Source organism: Pteropus medius, unplaced genomic scaffold (genome assembly GCF_902729225.1).
Source record: "Pteropus medius unplaced genomic scaffold, Ma_sr-lr_union100, whole genome shotgun sequence".
In the NCBI taxonomy this organism is placed as follows: Eukaryota; Metazoa; Chordata; class Mammalia; order Chiroptera; family Pteropodidae; genus Pteropus; species Pteropus medius.
The window spans coordinates 7467398-7482555 of NW_024352783.1; the positions used below are offsets into that span (position 1 = coordinate 7467398).

General features: G+C 40.1%; 1 protein-coding gene and 1 pseudogene across 4 annotated transcripts; both read right to left on the reverse strand.

The window, feature by feature from the left end:
• Window positions 1-875: 875 nt before the first annotated feature.
• UBB (ubiquitin B) lies at window positions 876-3024 on the reverse strand. Of its 4 annotated transcripts, none has more exons than XM_039847430.1 (2): window positions 2913-3024; window positions 876-1944 (listed from the first exon to the last, which is right to left on the reverse strand). In XM_039847430.1, exon 2 carries the CDS (start codon window positions 1936-1938, stop codon window positions 1021-1023), a length of 918 nt encoding a protein of 305 aa, XP_039703364.1. In that variant the 5' UTR covers window positions 1939-1944; window positions 2913-3024; the 3' UTR covers window positions 876-1020. The 4 variants fall into 4 exon arrangements, with proteins under 4 accessions (XP_039703364.1, XP_039703361.1, XP_039703363.1 ...); XM_039847427.1 differs by lacking the exon at window positions 2913-3024 and adding an exon at window positions 2661-2833; XM_039847429.1 differs by lacking the exon at window positions 2913-3024 and adding an exon at window positions 2567-2585.
• A 7707-nt stretch (window positions 3025-10731) lies between these two features.
• Window positions 10732-12181, reverse strand: LOC120589924 (5'-3' exonuclease PLD3-like; annotated as a pseudogene).
• Between the last annotated feature and the right edge of the window lie 2977 nt (window positions 12182-15158).

Genomic DNA, 15158 nt, shown 5'->3' on the forward strand with positions numbered 1-15158 from the left:
TGATGCTTGGCTTTCTACATTTTTCTAATGCACCTATAGGTGATTAAGATGTTCTTACTAATAGCACACTTATGATCACACCACCTTTAGTACCAAAAAAGTTATTTCCCTACTATGGTATACAAACTTTTTGATAAAACCAGGAGGGCTTCCAACTTCTCTCCCTTGTACACACTCCCCACAGCATTTAATTTTGTCCTAAGTTGAGAAACCACCAAATTCACTAGTTACATTCACTGCAGGAAATTGCTGTAAAGAGGTTGACAACTAAATAAAAGGCCTCTGTATCCAAATCTTACTCCCTCAAATTTCTATTAGTACTGGAAACAGACTGCCTAGTGTTTATTGGTATGGCAGCACACGAACTGCTTGTGTTAGAGAATACTTATCAAGTCCCAAATTAAGAGAATCTCATTTGTTGTTGCAATCTTACCTTTTACAATAATGTAAAGCTTAGTCATTAACATTTGTTAGAAACCGTCTTTGCTACCTAACATACCTGTGTAAGGTGCTTTACATCAGAATATACTTTTCACTTTTTGTAATCTTTCTCACCAGCCAGCCTTCTTTCAAAACTTGACTAGGGCTCCAGTTGATTCTTGGCTGAGCTCACATACAGCAGAGTATTGCGGTTCTATTTCACTACCTAAACACTTGCGTGTAATGCACTCACAAGAAAAACTTAAGAGTTAACAAATAACTACAAGGCTTAATCTAGTTCCCACACCTCAGCACATCCCATATCTACCAAAGTCAAATGACTTAATTTTGCTCACATCAACCATCTGAAAGTTAAATCCCTCCCTTGTACACCATTTTAACCAGTTAAGAATCCCCACATCACTACATAATTTCATGACAAAAGACACAAAATATGCTACCATGCAACAAAACCTTTATTAACACTTTCAACAGGTTCAGCTATTACTGAAACTGGTAATTTCTAAACTTAAATTGGGGCAAGTGGCTAGAGTGCAGAGTAATGCCATCATTGGGCACTATGAATGCAAGACTAAAGAATTAACAGCCACCCCTCAGACGTAGGACCAGGTGCAGGGTCGACTCTTTCTGAATGTTGTAATCAGAAAGAGTGCGGCCATCTTCCAGCTGCTTGCCTGCAAAGATGAGCCTCTGCTGGTCTGGGGGGATGCCTTCCTTATCCTGGATCTTGGCCTTCACATTCTCGATGGTGTCACTGGGTTCCACTTCCAGGGTGATGGTCTTGCCGGTCAGGGTCTTCACGAAGATCTGCATACCACCCCTCAGACGCAAGACCAGATGCAGGGTCGACTCTTTCTGAATGTTGTAATCAGAAAGAGTGCGGCCATCTTCCAGCTGCTTGCCTGCAAAGATGAGCCTCTGCTGGTCTGGGGGGATGCCTTCCTTATCCTGGATCTTGGCCTTCACATTCTCGATGGTGTCACTGGGTTCCACTTCCAGGGTGATGGTCTTGCCGGTCAGGGTCTTCACGAAGATCTGCATACCACCCCTCAGACGAAGGACCAGATGCAGGGTCGACTCTTTCTGAATGTTGTAATCAGAAAGAGTGCGGCCATCTTCCAGCTGTTTGCCTGCAAAGATGAGCCTCTGCTGGTCAGGGGGGATACCTTCCTTATCCTGGATCTTGGCCTTCACATTCTCAATGGTGTCACTTGGCTCCACCTCCAGGGTGATGGTCTTGCCGGTCAGGGTCTTCACGAAGATCTGCATACCACCCCTCAGACGAAGGACCAGATGCAGGGTCGACTCTTTCTGAATGTTGTAATCAGAAAGAGTGCGGCCATCTTCCAGCTGTTTGCCTGCAAAGATGAGCCTCTGCTGGTCAGGGGGGATACCTTCCTTATCCTGGATCTTGGCCTTCACATTCTCGATGGTGTCACTTGGCTCCACCTCCAGGGTGATGGTCTTGCCGGTCAGGGTCTTCACGAAGATTTGCATTTTGACCTATAAAATTTAGAAAGCAAAAACACAATTTCAGGATTTTTTCTCTTATTACTTTCATATTTAGTCATTTCTTCAAAATAAACTCCTTAAATTATCTATCTCACAAACTTCCCTCAGTTTTTACTATACGGTCATTTAATACAAAATTCTTTACTCAAGACTTCAACTTAACCCGCCTAGAAGATCAAAAATGCTTTCTTAAGTTACCCTTCAGAGCTTTCTTCCGTAACTATACCAGGCACTCCGCTAAGTGCTCCCCTCACCACCATCAATTTTCCCAAAACCAAATGCACAGCACGTAAAAAAGCCCCAAAGGACACGGAAAATTCAAATCTCCGTTTACACGGAGGTAGGGAGAGACACCTCCAAGTTGCGATTCGAAATTTAAAGATTTCTACAAGCCACACTACCGTTTTTCCGCCTTCCCCCTCTGAAGCAGACACGATGGAATCTCCATCGGTTAAATATCCGTTAGTCTCTGTCCGCGCGCACGGCAACCGCCCCCACTCCCTACACGTAAACAAGGCCCACTCTTCCGGCAAAGCCTGAGCTGTGGCGCTGTGGCGCCGCGGCGCCGCGTCACCTGCCTGCCCATCCCCCGTGCCCCGCCCCGGCTCCTCACCCCAAGTTCCACACTGGCCCAAGAACTGGCCAGCTTCACCTCACTTAGACCAACTCTCCACCCATCCCAGGTCTCGAAACCTGCGAGCCACTACCTGCTGACGAACGAGAATATACTACGAGAACAAGCAGACAAACAGCAAACCACCAGTAACTTCTGACTAGACCGGTCGGCGGAGCTGAGATTTATGCAACGTCTGTTGCGTCACACATCACTTCCTACGCAGTCTCTGTCTCCATGCGCCGCTAAAAGTAGTTCGCTCGGCCTCACCCTCCCAACCCCCACAGCTTAGTTAGGTCCTTCCAGTAAGCCCCCAATTCCTCAGAGCCGGAAAAAATAATTCTACCAAATCAGCTTCCTTCACTCCAGGCTATCTTTTTCCTCCTTTAGGAAAAAGTAGGAAAATTATCAGGCGGATGAATTCAAGTTAAGGGGCCCGTCCTCGAAAGCTCTGGAAACTTCTTTGCGGCGCCGGCGCTGATTGGTCAAGCGAGTGAAGGCGAGGCCGGCGCTGATTGGTGGGGGACACGGCGGCTCGGCTGTTGCTGGGCTCCGGGCTGGGAGAGCCGACGTTGCTAAGTGACTGAGTGCGCGTGCGCCGCGGAGAAGCGCCTTAGCGAGATAGGCTATTTCCGGTTGGAGATGGTGGAGGGATACTCCATTCCTGTCTTTAAACCCCAACCTCCCGAGTCCGTGTTTTTGATCCTTACAGCAGGAAGCAAGGGGATTGGCGGCGACTTTCCGGGAAGGCCTCCCCGGTTTCGGTTTGGAGGTGCTCAGAAGCGGGACGGCGTGGCCGGCAGCTGTTTTTCCCAGTGTCCACTGTGAAACACAAGCTCACCTCCCCGAGATTTTAAAAACTGCGCGCTCGTTACACAATTGGCAGGTTTTCATTTTGGCTCTTGGTAATAGCAGGACTGTAGAGCTTTAATCGGGTTTCATTATAATTAGAGTGCTTTTGTTGTACTCGATCCTCATAAGGGCTCCGAGGAGAGACTAAATCAAGACTCTAGTGCTGGCCCATTATGTGGGGCCTCAACCCTTAACTGGAGGCTTCTCGCCTGGCTCCCAGAGCGACGAAGCTCCGACTCTAGGTGACACGGTGGCTCGGCTTAGATCTGGCTCTGGCGAAACCCGCAAATCCATTATTTCTCCTTGCTGTTTCTCCAAACACTGGTAGGGAAAAAGAATTGTGGGCTAGGAATCTGAAAACCTTCAAGAGACGGGGAATTCATGTACAAGAAAGTAGGAGATAGTATTTCTCCCATTAATGTGTTTATTGGGTAAGTTACAACTAAAGATGGGGTTAACTAGCCAGGACCACGTATCTGTTTTTCCTACACCCTGGGTGTGGCTATTCGTCCCGCAAAGAGATAACCCGAGGAACTTAAATAAGGCAAGGTTGTTTAGTTCTGGTGCCACGCAGCCCTGTGTCTGAGTCATGGAGATGGGGGTGTAAACATGCAAATGGCTGTGTGTCATGTAATACCAACCTCGTAAAAAGTAAAGATTTGCATTAATAGGAATTAGCTAGATATCACTTAGAAAAGTTTAGTCGTTACAACAATTCTAAGCATAACATTAAGAAATTGTCGATAAATGTACAATATAGAAAGGTATATGACGAGTTACCACCTGCTCAGCTTTAAGTTAAATTTACTAAAATTGGTAAGATCTACTTACTTGAATAATCAGGAAATAAAGTTTCTTTGAGATAATTTTGGTCTTGGAGGTAGTTGATAAAATGTTTGTTTTACAAAATACATCTTTTCATTTTTGTAAACCTAACATTGAGTCTGAGTTTGTTTCATCAACTGGCGGCTTCTCCTGAGTCATACATGTTGATTGGTAGAATGATCCAGAGAGGCGATCTCATGATTGATAATGATGACTGCTGGGATTTCTCGCAGTTGCCAGAAGTGAGTCATTCAGCTTCCTGGTTTAATGTTTTGCCAAAGTAGGTCATTTGGTAACCTCAACAAAGCAAAATGTTTCAGCAGTAAGGCGCGCACTGTTCTTGTATAATAAATGAGGAATTTTTTACAGTCTATATATAAATGAAACTTAATAATATCATTTGTGGTAATAAAATGTAAAAGGTAATTTGTGAAAAAAGAAGAGAATGACAAAATCCCAAAGATCAGTAGTTTGGTAATCTAGCACAGAACTTGGCATTGTGCTCAATAAATGTTTGTTCAATGAATAAAGTGCAATTTTTCCTTTTGTTCAGCTAGGAGAAAAACGACTTTGCAACAGCCTTAGACCCTAAAATAGAAAACAGAAAGACACTACTTAATCTCTTTAGGCTAGTAGTTTTTGCCTAGGCAGTTCCTTTGAAAGAAACAGGAATTGATTCTGAGAGTCTAAGTGATTTTACTTGGCTAGATGTCTTTTTGTAAAAATCTATAAGAAAAACTGGTTCCAATTATAAATTCACAATTGTTTTCTTGACATTATCAGTTGATATTTAACATATGGAGTTAGCCTGGTTTGTCATTTCCTCATTTGACTATCTCAGCAGAATTATGAGACTAACTCCTAATTACCAACAAGTTAGAAACTTTTGTAATGGCCTGCTGAAATGTGAAAGGGTTAAAGAATAATTAAAACCTGAAACTGGACAAAGGAAGTCCATAACTTAGGCCTAGTTTCTGGAACCCCTAACCACACTCTGTTAATCATGAAACTTGTAACAATGAGCTCATACGCTAACTGCCAATTTTAGCCTGTGTAACCCTGCTTGCTTGCGTGGCATGAAAAATAATCAATTGTATATAAGCTGAAAATTACTATTTGGCCATCGCCCATGGGAACACCGGCTATTGTCCATGGGAACATAGGCAATCACCCATAGGAACATAACATTCTAACACAAGCTTTCTGCTTCTGTACTTCCCGCTTGCACACCTGACCAGTGGGTTGACAGGTAGTGAATAGGAGAAAGATGGACCTTTGTGTTTAAGACAGAATGAGGAATGGGATTTGGGGCTTAAAAACCTTGTATCTTGGCATTTCGAGGCTGCTCCTTTGCAAGGACAGCCGCCGGCTAATAAACTGTCTCCTGGTTAAGAGCACTCAAGTTGGGTCTGGTTATTCTGGACACAACACTTTGATATGGAATGCCCAAATGAGCACAGCAAAATTCTATGTTGTCTTTATATTGGGCCTCGAAATTACAGAAATCTGTCCATTTCAAAATATCTACTTAAAAAATGTTTTTATTATGAAATATCGCAAACGTGAAAGTTGGAGATAACACCATAAAACTACCACCCAATTTTATTAAATCTTGACATTTCACTATTTTGCTTCAGTTTAAAATTTTTTATGGTAGTAAAAAATACAATATAAAATTTACTGTCTTCCTGTTTTTAAATGTGCAATTCAGTAGGCGTTAACTATATTCACGTTGTATAACACATCTCTGGAAATTTTTCATCTTGCAGAACTGAAACTCTATACCACTGAACCACATTTCCCCATTTATTCCCCTCCAGCCCCTGATAACTATCATTCTACTTTCTGTTTCTGTGACTTTGACAACTTTAGATACCTTGCAAAAATGAAATCATACAATATTTGTCTTTTTGTGACTGGCTTATGCCACTTTGCATAATGTCTTCAATGTTCAACCACGATGTGATGAAAGAAAAAAGAAAGAAAAAAATTTTCTTCTTTTTAAAGGCTGGCTAATATTGCATTTATGTATATACCACATTTTGTGTTATCCATTCCTCTGTCTGTGGATATTTGGGTTGCTTCCATCTCTTGGCTGAATAATGTTACAATAAACATGAATGTGCAAATATCTCTTTAAGATCCTGCTTTCAGTTCTTTTGCATATACAGAAGTGAGCTTATTTCTATTTTTACTTCTTTTAGGAACTTCTATACTGTTTTACATAGTAGCTATACTATTTTACATTCCCACCAGCAATGCACAAAGGTTCCAATTTCTCCACATCCTCACCGCAGTTGTTACTTTCTGTTTTTTATTTTATTTTATATTTATAGTGGCCATCTTAAGAGTGTGAGGTGATATTTCCTTGTGCTTTTGATTTGCACTTCCATAATGATTTATTTTTTATTTTTAAATAATTATAGATTCATAGGAAGTTTCAAAAATGGTGCAGAGAGGTCTCATTCAAACCTTCGCCCAATTTCCCCCAATTCCTTTGATATTTATCCAATATATTTTCATTCCTTTGGTTGCTGAGTAGCATTCCAGGGTATGGATATACCATAGTTGATTTATCCATTCACCAATAGATGGACTTTGGGGATATTTCCAGTTTTGGGCCGTTACAAGTAAAGCTGCTGTGAAGATTCATGTACACATTTTTGTGTGAACATACGTTTTCGTTTCCTTGGGATGAATGCTGGGTATATGGTAGGTAGCTGGTATAATTGCTGGGTCATATGGTAAGTATATGGTTAGGTTTTTAAGAAACTGCCAAGCTATTTCCAGAGTGGGTGTACTATTTACATTCCCACCCTGAGTGTATGGGAAGTGCAGTTTCTCTGCAGATTCACAGCATTTGTATTATTATTTTTTTGCTTTAGCTATTCTAATATATATGTATTGATATTTTGTTGTAGTTTTAATTTGCATTTCCCTACTGATTAATGATGTTGAACATGTTTTTACGTGCTTATTTGCCATGTGTATATCCTATTTGCTGAAATGTCTGTTCATGTTTTTTGCCCATTTTGTAATTGGACCATTTATCTTTTTGAATTTTGAGAGTTATTTATATATTCTAGATACAAGTTCTTAGATATGTGGTTTGCAAATATTTTTTCCCATTCTACGAGTTTTCACTTTCTTGATAGTGACTTGAAATACAAAAGTTTGTTACTCTGATAAAGTCTCAATGCCCTCTTATACCACTCTTACCTGATCTCTTCAACTATCACCTCAATTTCACTTCAGCAGTGAACCTTGTTATCATCTGAAGCTGATTGAACTCGACTTTCTTAAACCCCAGTAACCTACTCTCAGAGTCCAACCTCTCACCCTTCTAGCTTTCTTTCTACCTAATCTGCTCTGTAAACCTCCTAAAGGCCTCCAGTTTCCCATTTCTTTGCTTTCTTCTCTTAACAGCACCTTTCACACAAATTTAAAAGTTCTGATTAAGTTAAATTTATTGGTTCTTTTCTCAAATAGATTGTGCTTTTGGTGTCTTGTCTAAGAACTTGTCATCTAGCCCTAGGTCCCAAAGATTTTCTCCTGTGTTTTCTCCACACTTAAATCATTCATTTTGTATAAGGTTTGAGGTTTAAGTTGAAGTTCATTTTTTCCCTTTACATGTCTAATTGTTCCAGTAGCATGGAAACACTATACTTTTTATATTGAATTGCTTTTACACCTTTGTCAAAACTCAGTTGACTGGACTTGTATGATGTGTGTTAGTTGTTTGTTTTTTAACACCAACCTGAATTTGATGTTATTAACCCTGGGCATCTTTTACAACTAATAATATAAATTTATGGTTCCATAAATGTTGTATGTTGCTATAGACTGAACGTGTCCCCCAAAATTCATATGTTGGAACCTAATTCCCAATGTAATGGTATTTGGAAGTGGGGACTTTGGGAGGTGATCAGGTTATGAAAGCAGAGCCCTCAAGAATGAGATTCGTGCGCCTATAAAAGAGACCTCACAGAGACTTTTTGCCGCATGTGGGAACAGAGGAAGTGGACCCTTACCAGACATCAAATCCGATGACACCTTAATCTTGGACTTCTCAGCCTCCAGAACTGTGAGAAATAAATTTCTGTTTAAAAGCCACCCCCATTGTATTCTGTTATAGCTGCCTGAACAGACTAAGACACATTTTTAGACTTTATGTAAATATCATACTCTGCATATTATCCTACAACTTCCTTTTTTTCTTTTATTTGTATTTTTCTATTTATATTGTGTTTAAGATTTATCTGTTTAGGCTGTAGCTCTAATTTTACTGCTTTAGCTGCTATATGGTATTCAGCTATAGGATACTAGAATTTAACATTAGGGTGTTCCTAATTTTTCACTGTTAAAGCTGCTAAAAGCAGCTTTTTAAATTTTAAATTTATTTTATTTTTAAACATTTTCACCTTAACCATTTTTAAGTGTATGTTTCAGTGACATTAAGTGCATTCACATTTTTGTGCAGTCATCACCACCATCCATCTTCATAACTTTTTTCATCTTCTAAAACAGAAACTTTGTACCCATTTAACAGTAACTTCCCATTCCCTCCTCCCCCCAGGCCCTGCCAACCACCATTCTACCTTCTGTTCCTATGAATTTGACTATTTTAGGTATCTCATATAAATGGAATTGTCTTTTTGTCACTGGCTTATTTCACTGAACATGTCCTCAAGGTTCATCTATGTTGTAGCATCTATTGAAATTTCTTTCCTTTTAAAAGATGAATAATATTCTATTGTATGTACTTAAAACATTTTGTTTATCCATTCATCTGTCAATAGGCTCTTGAGTTGATTCTATCTTGTGGCTTTTGATGAATAACGGTGCTACGAACATGGGTGTACAAAGATCTGTTAGAGACTCTGCTTTCAAATCTTTTGAATATATACTCAAAAGTGGAATTGCTTGACCACATGTTAATTCTAATTTTAAAATTTTTGAGGAACTGCCATATTGTTTTCTATAGCAGCTACACCATTTTCCCTTCCCACTAGCAATAAAAACATTCATATATATCCTTGTATAAGTGTGTGAGAACGTCTCTAGGAAATGCACCTAGGAATAGAATTGTGGGATGTATCTGAAACTTTACTAAACTTGGCCAAATTGCTTTCCAAAGTGATTTTACTAACTTAAAATCACACCACCAGTGTAGGAGAGCTCCCACAATTCTGTATCCTCAGCAGCACTTAGTATTGTCAGACTTTAAAAAATTTGCCAATCTGATAGGAAGATTTATTTTAGAAAAAAATATTTACAAAGTCCCCTTCAGTTTACTTTATAAGTATGAGCCTATTTGTTTTCAGATAGGCTTTGACTATAGGGAAGGAGACACTTATTGAGGCAAGTCTGATAATTTGGTAGATTTGGCCTTCAGAATTCCATTAGTACGAGGCTCTCAGGAGCCTCTTTGGAAGAGCTGAAAGAGACAGTGAAATATGACTTGTAACTGTTAATGTAGAAGTATAAGGGTAGGAATGAATGTTGGGTTAGCTCCTACAAACAAACTGCCTTTACGTTACATGTGTCAATTATGTCAAATTTATCAATAAATCCTTTTAGAGACCTAAGGCAGTGTGTTAACAGTGAAGAGTATGAAATTTAGAATAAAACACAATCATATCAGATTCCCAACTTTGCTTTATACCAGTTCTACGACCAGTATATTTTACTTAACATTTTTAACTTTTAATTTCTCTAAAGGAAAAACGTGAACCAGGTATTATCCTACTTTGTCAAATTGAGTCTTAAGTGTAGGTAAATCACTTGACACTTAGTAGATATTGAGCAAATACCATTTCCTTTCCTTTCTCTGCCTTTTCGCTTAGTTTCCTTTGCTCTTTACAGAGCTGGCCTTTGAAAGACTATTTTCTTTTTCCAATCCCTTTTTAGGGAATTCTCCAACATAGTCAATGGACTAAAATCTGAGGCTTGCTGTATCAATTTCACAACCCATTACAAAATTAGGAATCCAGAACTGACAAGGCAATAGTAGTTATTATTTGTTTGGATAAATTAATTTTGTATCATTCCTTTAGACTTAAAGGAGTTTATTCTTTCTCTAATTACCATTGACTACTTCCTAATTTGTTTTTTAAGGTTATGAACTTATTCTGGATTTAAATGACATTTTAAACATTTTTTTTCTTTCTTTCTTTTTTTTTTTTTGCAGACAGATTATTTACTTATTATTATAATCTTGGGCCCTCTTTGTCCTGGGAAGGGGGTGGGCTGGGGGGGCCAGCCCAGCATACCCCACTTCTTTGGCTGATCTCTTTCCCAGCTTGGATGGGTCCTGAGGCCATAACATCAGGCTCGTGGAGGGTGGAAGTAGGGATGGGAGAGCAGGGGGTGCTGAGGAATCACAATGGGGCAGACAGAAGCAGGGGACACAGGGACAGAGACCAGGACTCAGGATATCTGTGTTCACAGGGACCTTGCAGGCCTCAGCCTGTTGTCCAGGCTGTGCCTCAGAGCGGGTGACAGGCGTTGCCCACATTGTTGGCTGAAGTGTTGAGGTCATGGCTGTAAGGAGAGGCCCAGTCCTTCAGGAAGACAGTTCCCAGCTGGCTCCACAGGCAGCCTCACATGTTTTGTGTCACCAGCAGTGAGTACCCACCATCTCCACGAGGTAGCCGCTGAACCAGTTGGATGTTCTGATGTAGGTGGCATGTTTGGTCACCATGTACTTGTGGTTGACACTGTCATATGGGATTTGGGCCTAGGCCTCATCTACAGGGACAACAAAGACTTTCAGGTAGGGCAGCCAGGGAGAGCAGGAAGGCCCTCCCTAGATAGCCAGAGTGTCCCTAGCAGTTGATCAGCAGGCACCTTGATGGTAGCCCACCTCAGTCCATCATCGATGGCAGGCCAGAACCTGCGCAGGTGGGAGAAGTGGACAAGTAATTCCTAACCACAATGTAGATGAAACTCTGGGCATCATCCACCTCATTGAGCAGGGCCTTCAAGTCTGGGGTATGACCACTTGGACACAGTGGTGGGGGTACACTTGCCAGATAGGCCGGAGCAGGGGTTCTGTTGAGGCAGATCTCCACTGGTGTCTCTTGATTGTAGTAGGTATCATAGGGCTAGGGCCAGAGCTGCCTGCCTGACCCAGGTACTAGTAGTGTCCGAAGATTTTTTGTCAGGTCTTGAGCTAGGCAGCTGTAGTTGTACATGACCACATCTAGCTCCTTGACCTTGGTCAGGGAGTGCCAGTTCATGTTGGCACTGCCAATATAGAAGTAGATCTGGTCCATCACCCAGGACTTGGTGTTCAGGATGCCATGGGTCAGTTTCTGCATGTACACCATGCAGACCTAGGCAGTGCTCTGCAGCAGGACCTGCATATCCTCCTGGGGCTGAAGTTGCTAATGGCAATGTGGATCTTCATACCTCAGATGCTAGGGTCTATTAGCTCCTGGACAGAGGGCTCCCAAGTGTGGATATTATTGTTGGTGAGGGTTAAGTAGAAAGAAACGATGTCTAGGCTGCTGTGGGCCCCTGTGAGCAGGCCCAGCCAGGCCTGGCTGGTAGAGGGGTCACCTGTGGAGGCATTGGGGAAGTCCAGGCCCTGGGGGATGCTCTCCACCAGCATGGCTTCACAGGGGTCATAGTACAGGACTGGGTGCTGTTAGGACCCAAGGAAATGCAGATTGCTGTATTTTCATAAGAACAGCTGAGTCACCAGAGCACCAAACCCTACAACTGCCAGGATGAGGACCAGCAGGACCCACCCAGCAGGCTTTTTTTCTCTGCAGCCTTTCATGCTTTGGGCTCACTGGCTGGCTCCTCATCAGGCACTTTCAGCTCCTGATACATCAGTTTAGGCTTCATCTTGCCAGGCAGCCAAGGGACACACAGGTGGAAGAGTGGATGTGTCAGGGTTTCCAAACTTTTGAATTTTTGTATCGTGGACATGCATTGCTTTCTATACTGAGCCTGGCCTGATCACTCCTGAAGGCATACTCTTCTGATATTTTAAACTTACCTATTGTGTCTTAATATTTGCTGTCAAGTGAAAGAACAGAATAGCTAGACAAAAGATGTAGATGGTTTTATACGTCAATGTATTTTTGTTGGCTGTGTCATATTTAAACATAGATTAAATTTATTATGGGAGCTAGCTTGAAAGCAGCCCTTTGTACCTATTTTGCTGTCAGAGGGGTTTGGTTAGTACATCTTCTAATACATAATACAATCTCTGATACATAAAGGAATTTCCTTATCTCACATTTGAAATGCAGAAAATATTAAGCCAGTCTTTATATTAATCAGTTCTCGGTGTGTATTTACTGCAACAGACTTACAATCCATTATCATAATTTCCTCTAAGCTACTATTCTTGGGCACTGTATACTCTTGAAGTTTGAATCCTGAGCCAAAAGGAAGACACTAGGTCTGCTGGTTTATTCATTCATTCAGAAAACGTCTATTTGTTGAGAAACTTCTGGGTGTGGGAGGCGTTGGGATTGCTGACTGGGAAAGGACATGGACCCTACTCAACAGAGTCATGGTCTGAGCACCAACAAGTGTGTTGTTGTGAGGACTGACAGTATCTGCCTCAAAAGAGTCGGAGGAGTCAATGAGTTAATTCATATCAAGAGTTAAGAAGAAAGCCTGGCATGTAGGGAGTGCTCAATAAATGTTACTACTATTATCAGTCTTGAAGGGCAAAAAAGACTTAGTAGTTAAAGTACAAACTGGACTATCTAGGTTGAAATCCTGACTCTTCTATTTACTCATTGTGTAACTGGGGTGAAATACATTTCTAGACCTTAGTTTCTTCATCTATATGGTAGAGATAGTAATAATACCTAGCTCGTAGAGTTGTTTTTTAAAAAATTAGTTGATATTCAATATTGTAGTAGTTTCAGGTATACAGCATAGTGATTAGACATTTATATACCTTATGAAGTAATCCCTTTGATAAGTCTAGGACCCCACTGAAACAATACATAGTTATAGTATTATTGACTATATGTCCCTATGTTGTACTTTACATCCCTGTGACTATATGTTTGCACTTGATGGCTATACCTCTTCCCATGGCGATTTATGTCTTATGTTTTAGACAGTGTAAACATTACCTCCTTAGAAAGGCTTTCTTTGACATCCACCCCTGCTCCAGGACTCAATCACAGCACCCTAGTTATTTCTTTCATAACAATTTCATGCTTATCCAGACCATAATTACAGGCCATGTCTCTCTGGTTTATCACCATACCTTCATACTTAGGCAGGTAGTGTAGAGCCTTGGAGGTAATCAGCACTTAGTAAACATTTGTTGAAAGAATGAATGACTAATGAAGGATTAGTCATTAGTCATTCTAAAGTTCTTTGCTCTGCTAAGAACTTTAGATTCTTCCTATAGGTTCTTTGCTCTGCTAAGAACTTTAGATTCTTCCTATAGGTGTTCTACATGGGCATGACATGATTAGATTTCTATTGTAGAATGATAACTCGGTGACATCATAGCAAACTAATCTAATGAGAAAGCAAATCAGTGGTCACTTGGAGACAGAGGCAAGGAGAGGGAATGAAGTGGGATGGATTATAAAAGGCAGGACAACTTTAAGGGGTGAGGGAAATGTTTATTATCTTGTATTTTGGTGATGGTTTCATGTGTATAAGCATATACTTTAAATATGTGCAAGTTGTGCATCATTTATACCTCAATAAAACTATAAAAAAGTTAAATTAGACAAACATTTGGCAAAGCAATCCCTGATATAGCTCAGGTAAATCCTTGATGAACATGAAGTGTCTCGAAGCAAAAGTAAACTGATTTCAACAATAAAAATGTTTTTAAATTTATATTTTATAAAATATGTTTTTAAATTCTATTTTATAAAATATGAAGACATATTTATCAAGTTTGAGATTTCTTAAATTATGTTAATGTATCGGACATTAGGACATTATGTCACTCTAATAGATCTGCAATGTTTGAATTTATTTGAACCCAAATGGAAGCTAAAGACAAGATTACTTAATTACTTTGGAATTAAGTGCTGCCCTTTAAATCCAAATAGATTTATTGTTAGAGGGGATATCAGAAAACATTAATAGTAATGAATTTGTGATGACCAAGGATCACCCTAAGTAATGAATGCCTCAAGCAGGACACACATCTTTTTTATATTTTCCTAATCTTGTCAGATATATAAAATATACTCCCTTTTGTTTTATGAGAATCCAACCCAGTTTGTCCAAATATGCTATCCTGCGTCGAGAGGGAGAACCTCCCAGATGCAGATTTAATTATCACTTTGGTAAGTATTCCAGAGCTCTTATCTCTAGGGTTAGTATAGCCGATATACATGCATACATATACATATATAATCACTTTATACAATTCTGAAACAGAAAAGAGTGCATGTGTGTGAGTGTGTATTTTATCTTAAGGACCAGAAAATACTAAAAGTAGGAGGAATCTGAATGTGCAGAACTGCTTACCATAAGATGAAAATAATTGTAATTCTGTTGATTGTTGTGCCAGGACTTATGCATTGTATCCCTTAATTTTCCCAACAAAATAACATCCCAAAGTAAATAATGTAATTATGCCCATTTTATAAATACTTGGAAAAAAACTAGATAAGTGGTCTACAGTCACAGTTAAGAAATGGCAGAGGTGAGATTTCAATTCAGGTTTGCCTGACTTCAAAGCCTAAAGTCTTAATCCCTGTGCTGGTCATCTTTATGGTTACTAGAAATAGGCTGCAAATTTGGCACTAAGCTACCTAAGTGTCAAAAGCAAAAGGAAACATGATTAGACATATATCACACTGTCCCTAAGGTATAGAGAAGTTGATTATTCAAGAGAAGCAGAACTCTTTCTAAGAGAAATATCTTGTATGAGTTCTTCCCAAGAATGTTCTCTGTGATGAATGGA

Excerpts from the sequence above, each read along its gene's own strand:
- UBB (XM_039847430.1), bottom strand. The coding sequence starts at position 1,938 with ATGCAAATCTTCGTGAAGACCCTGACCGGCAAGACCATCACCCTGGAG.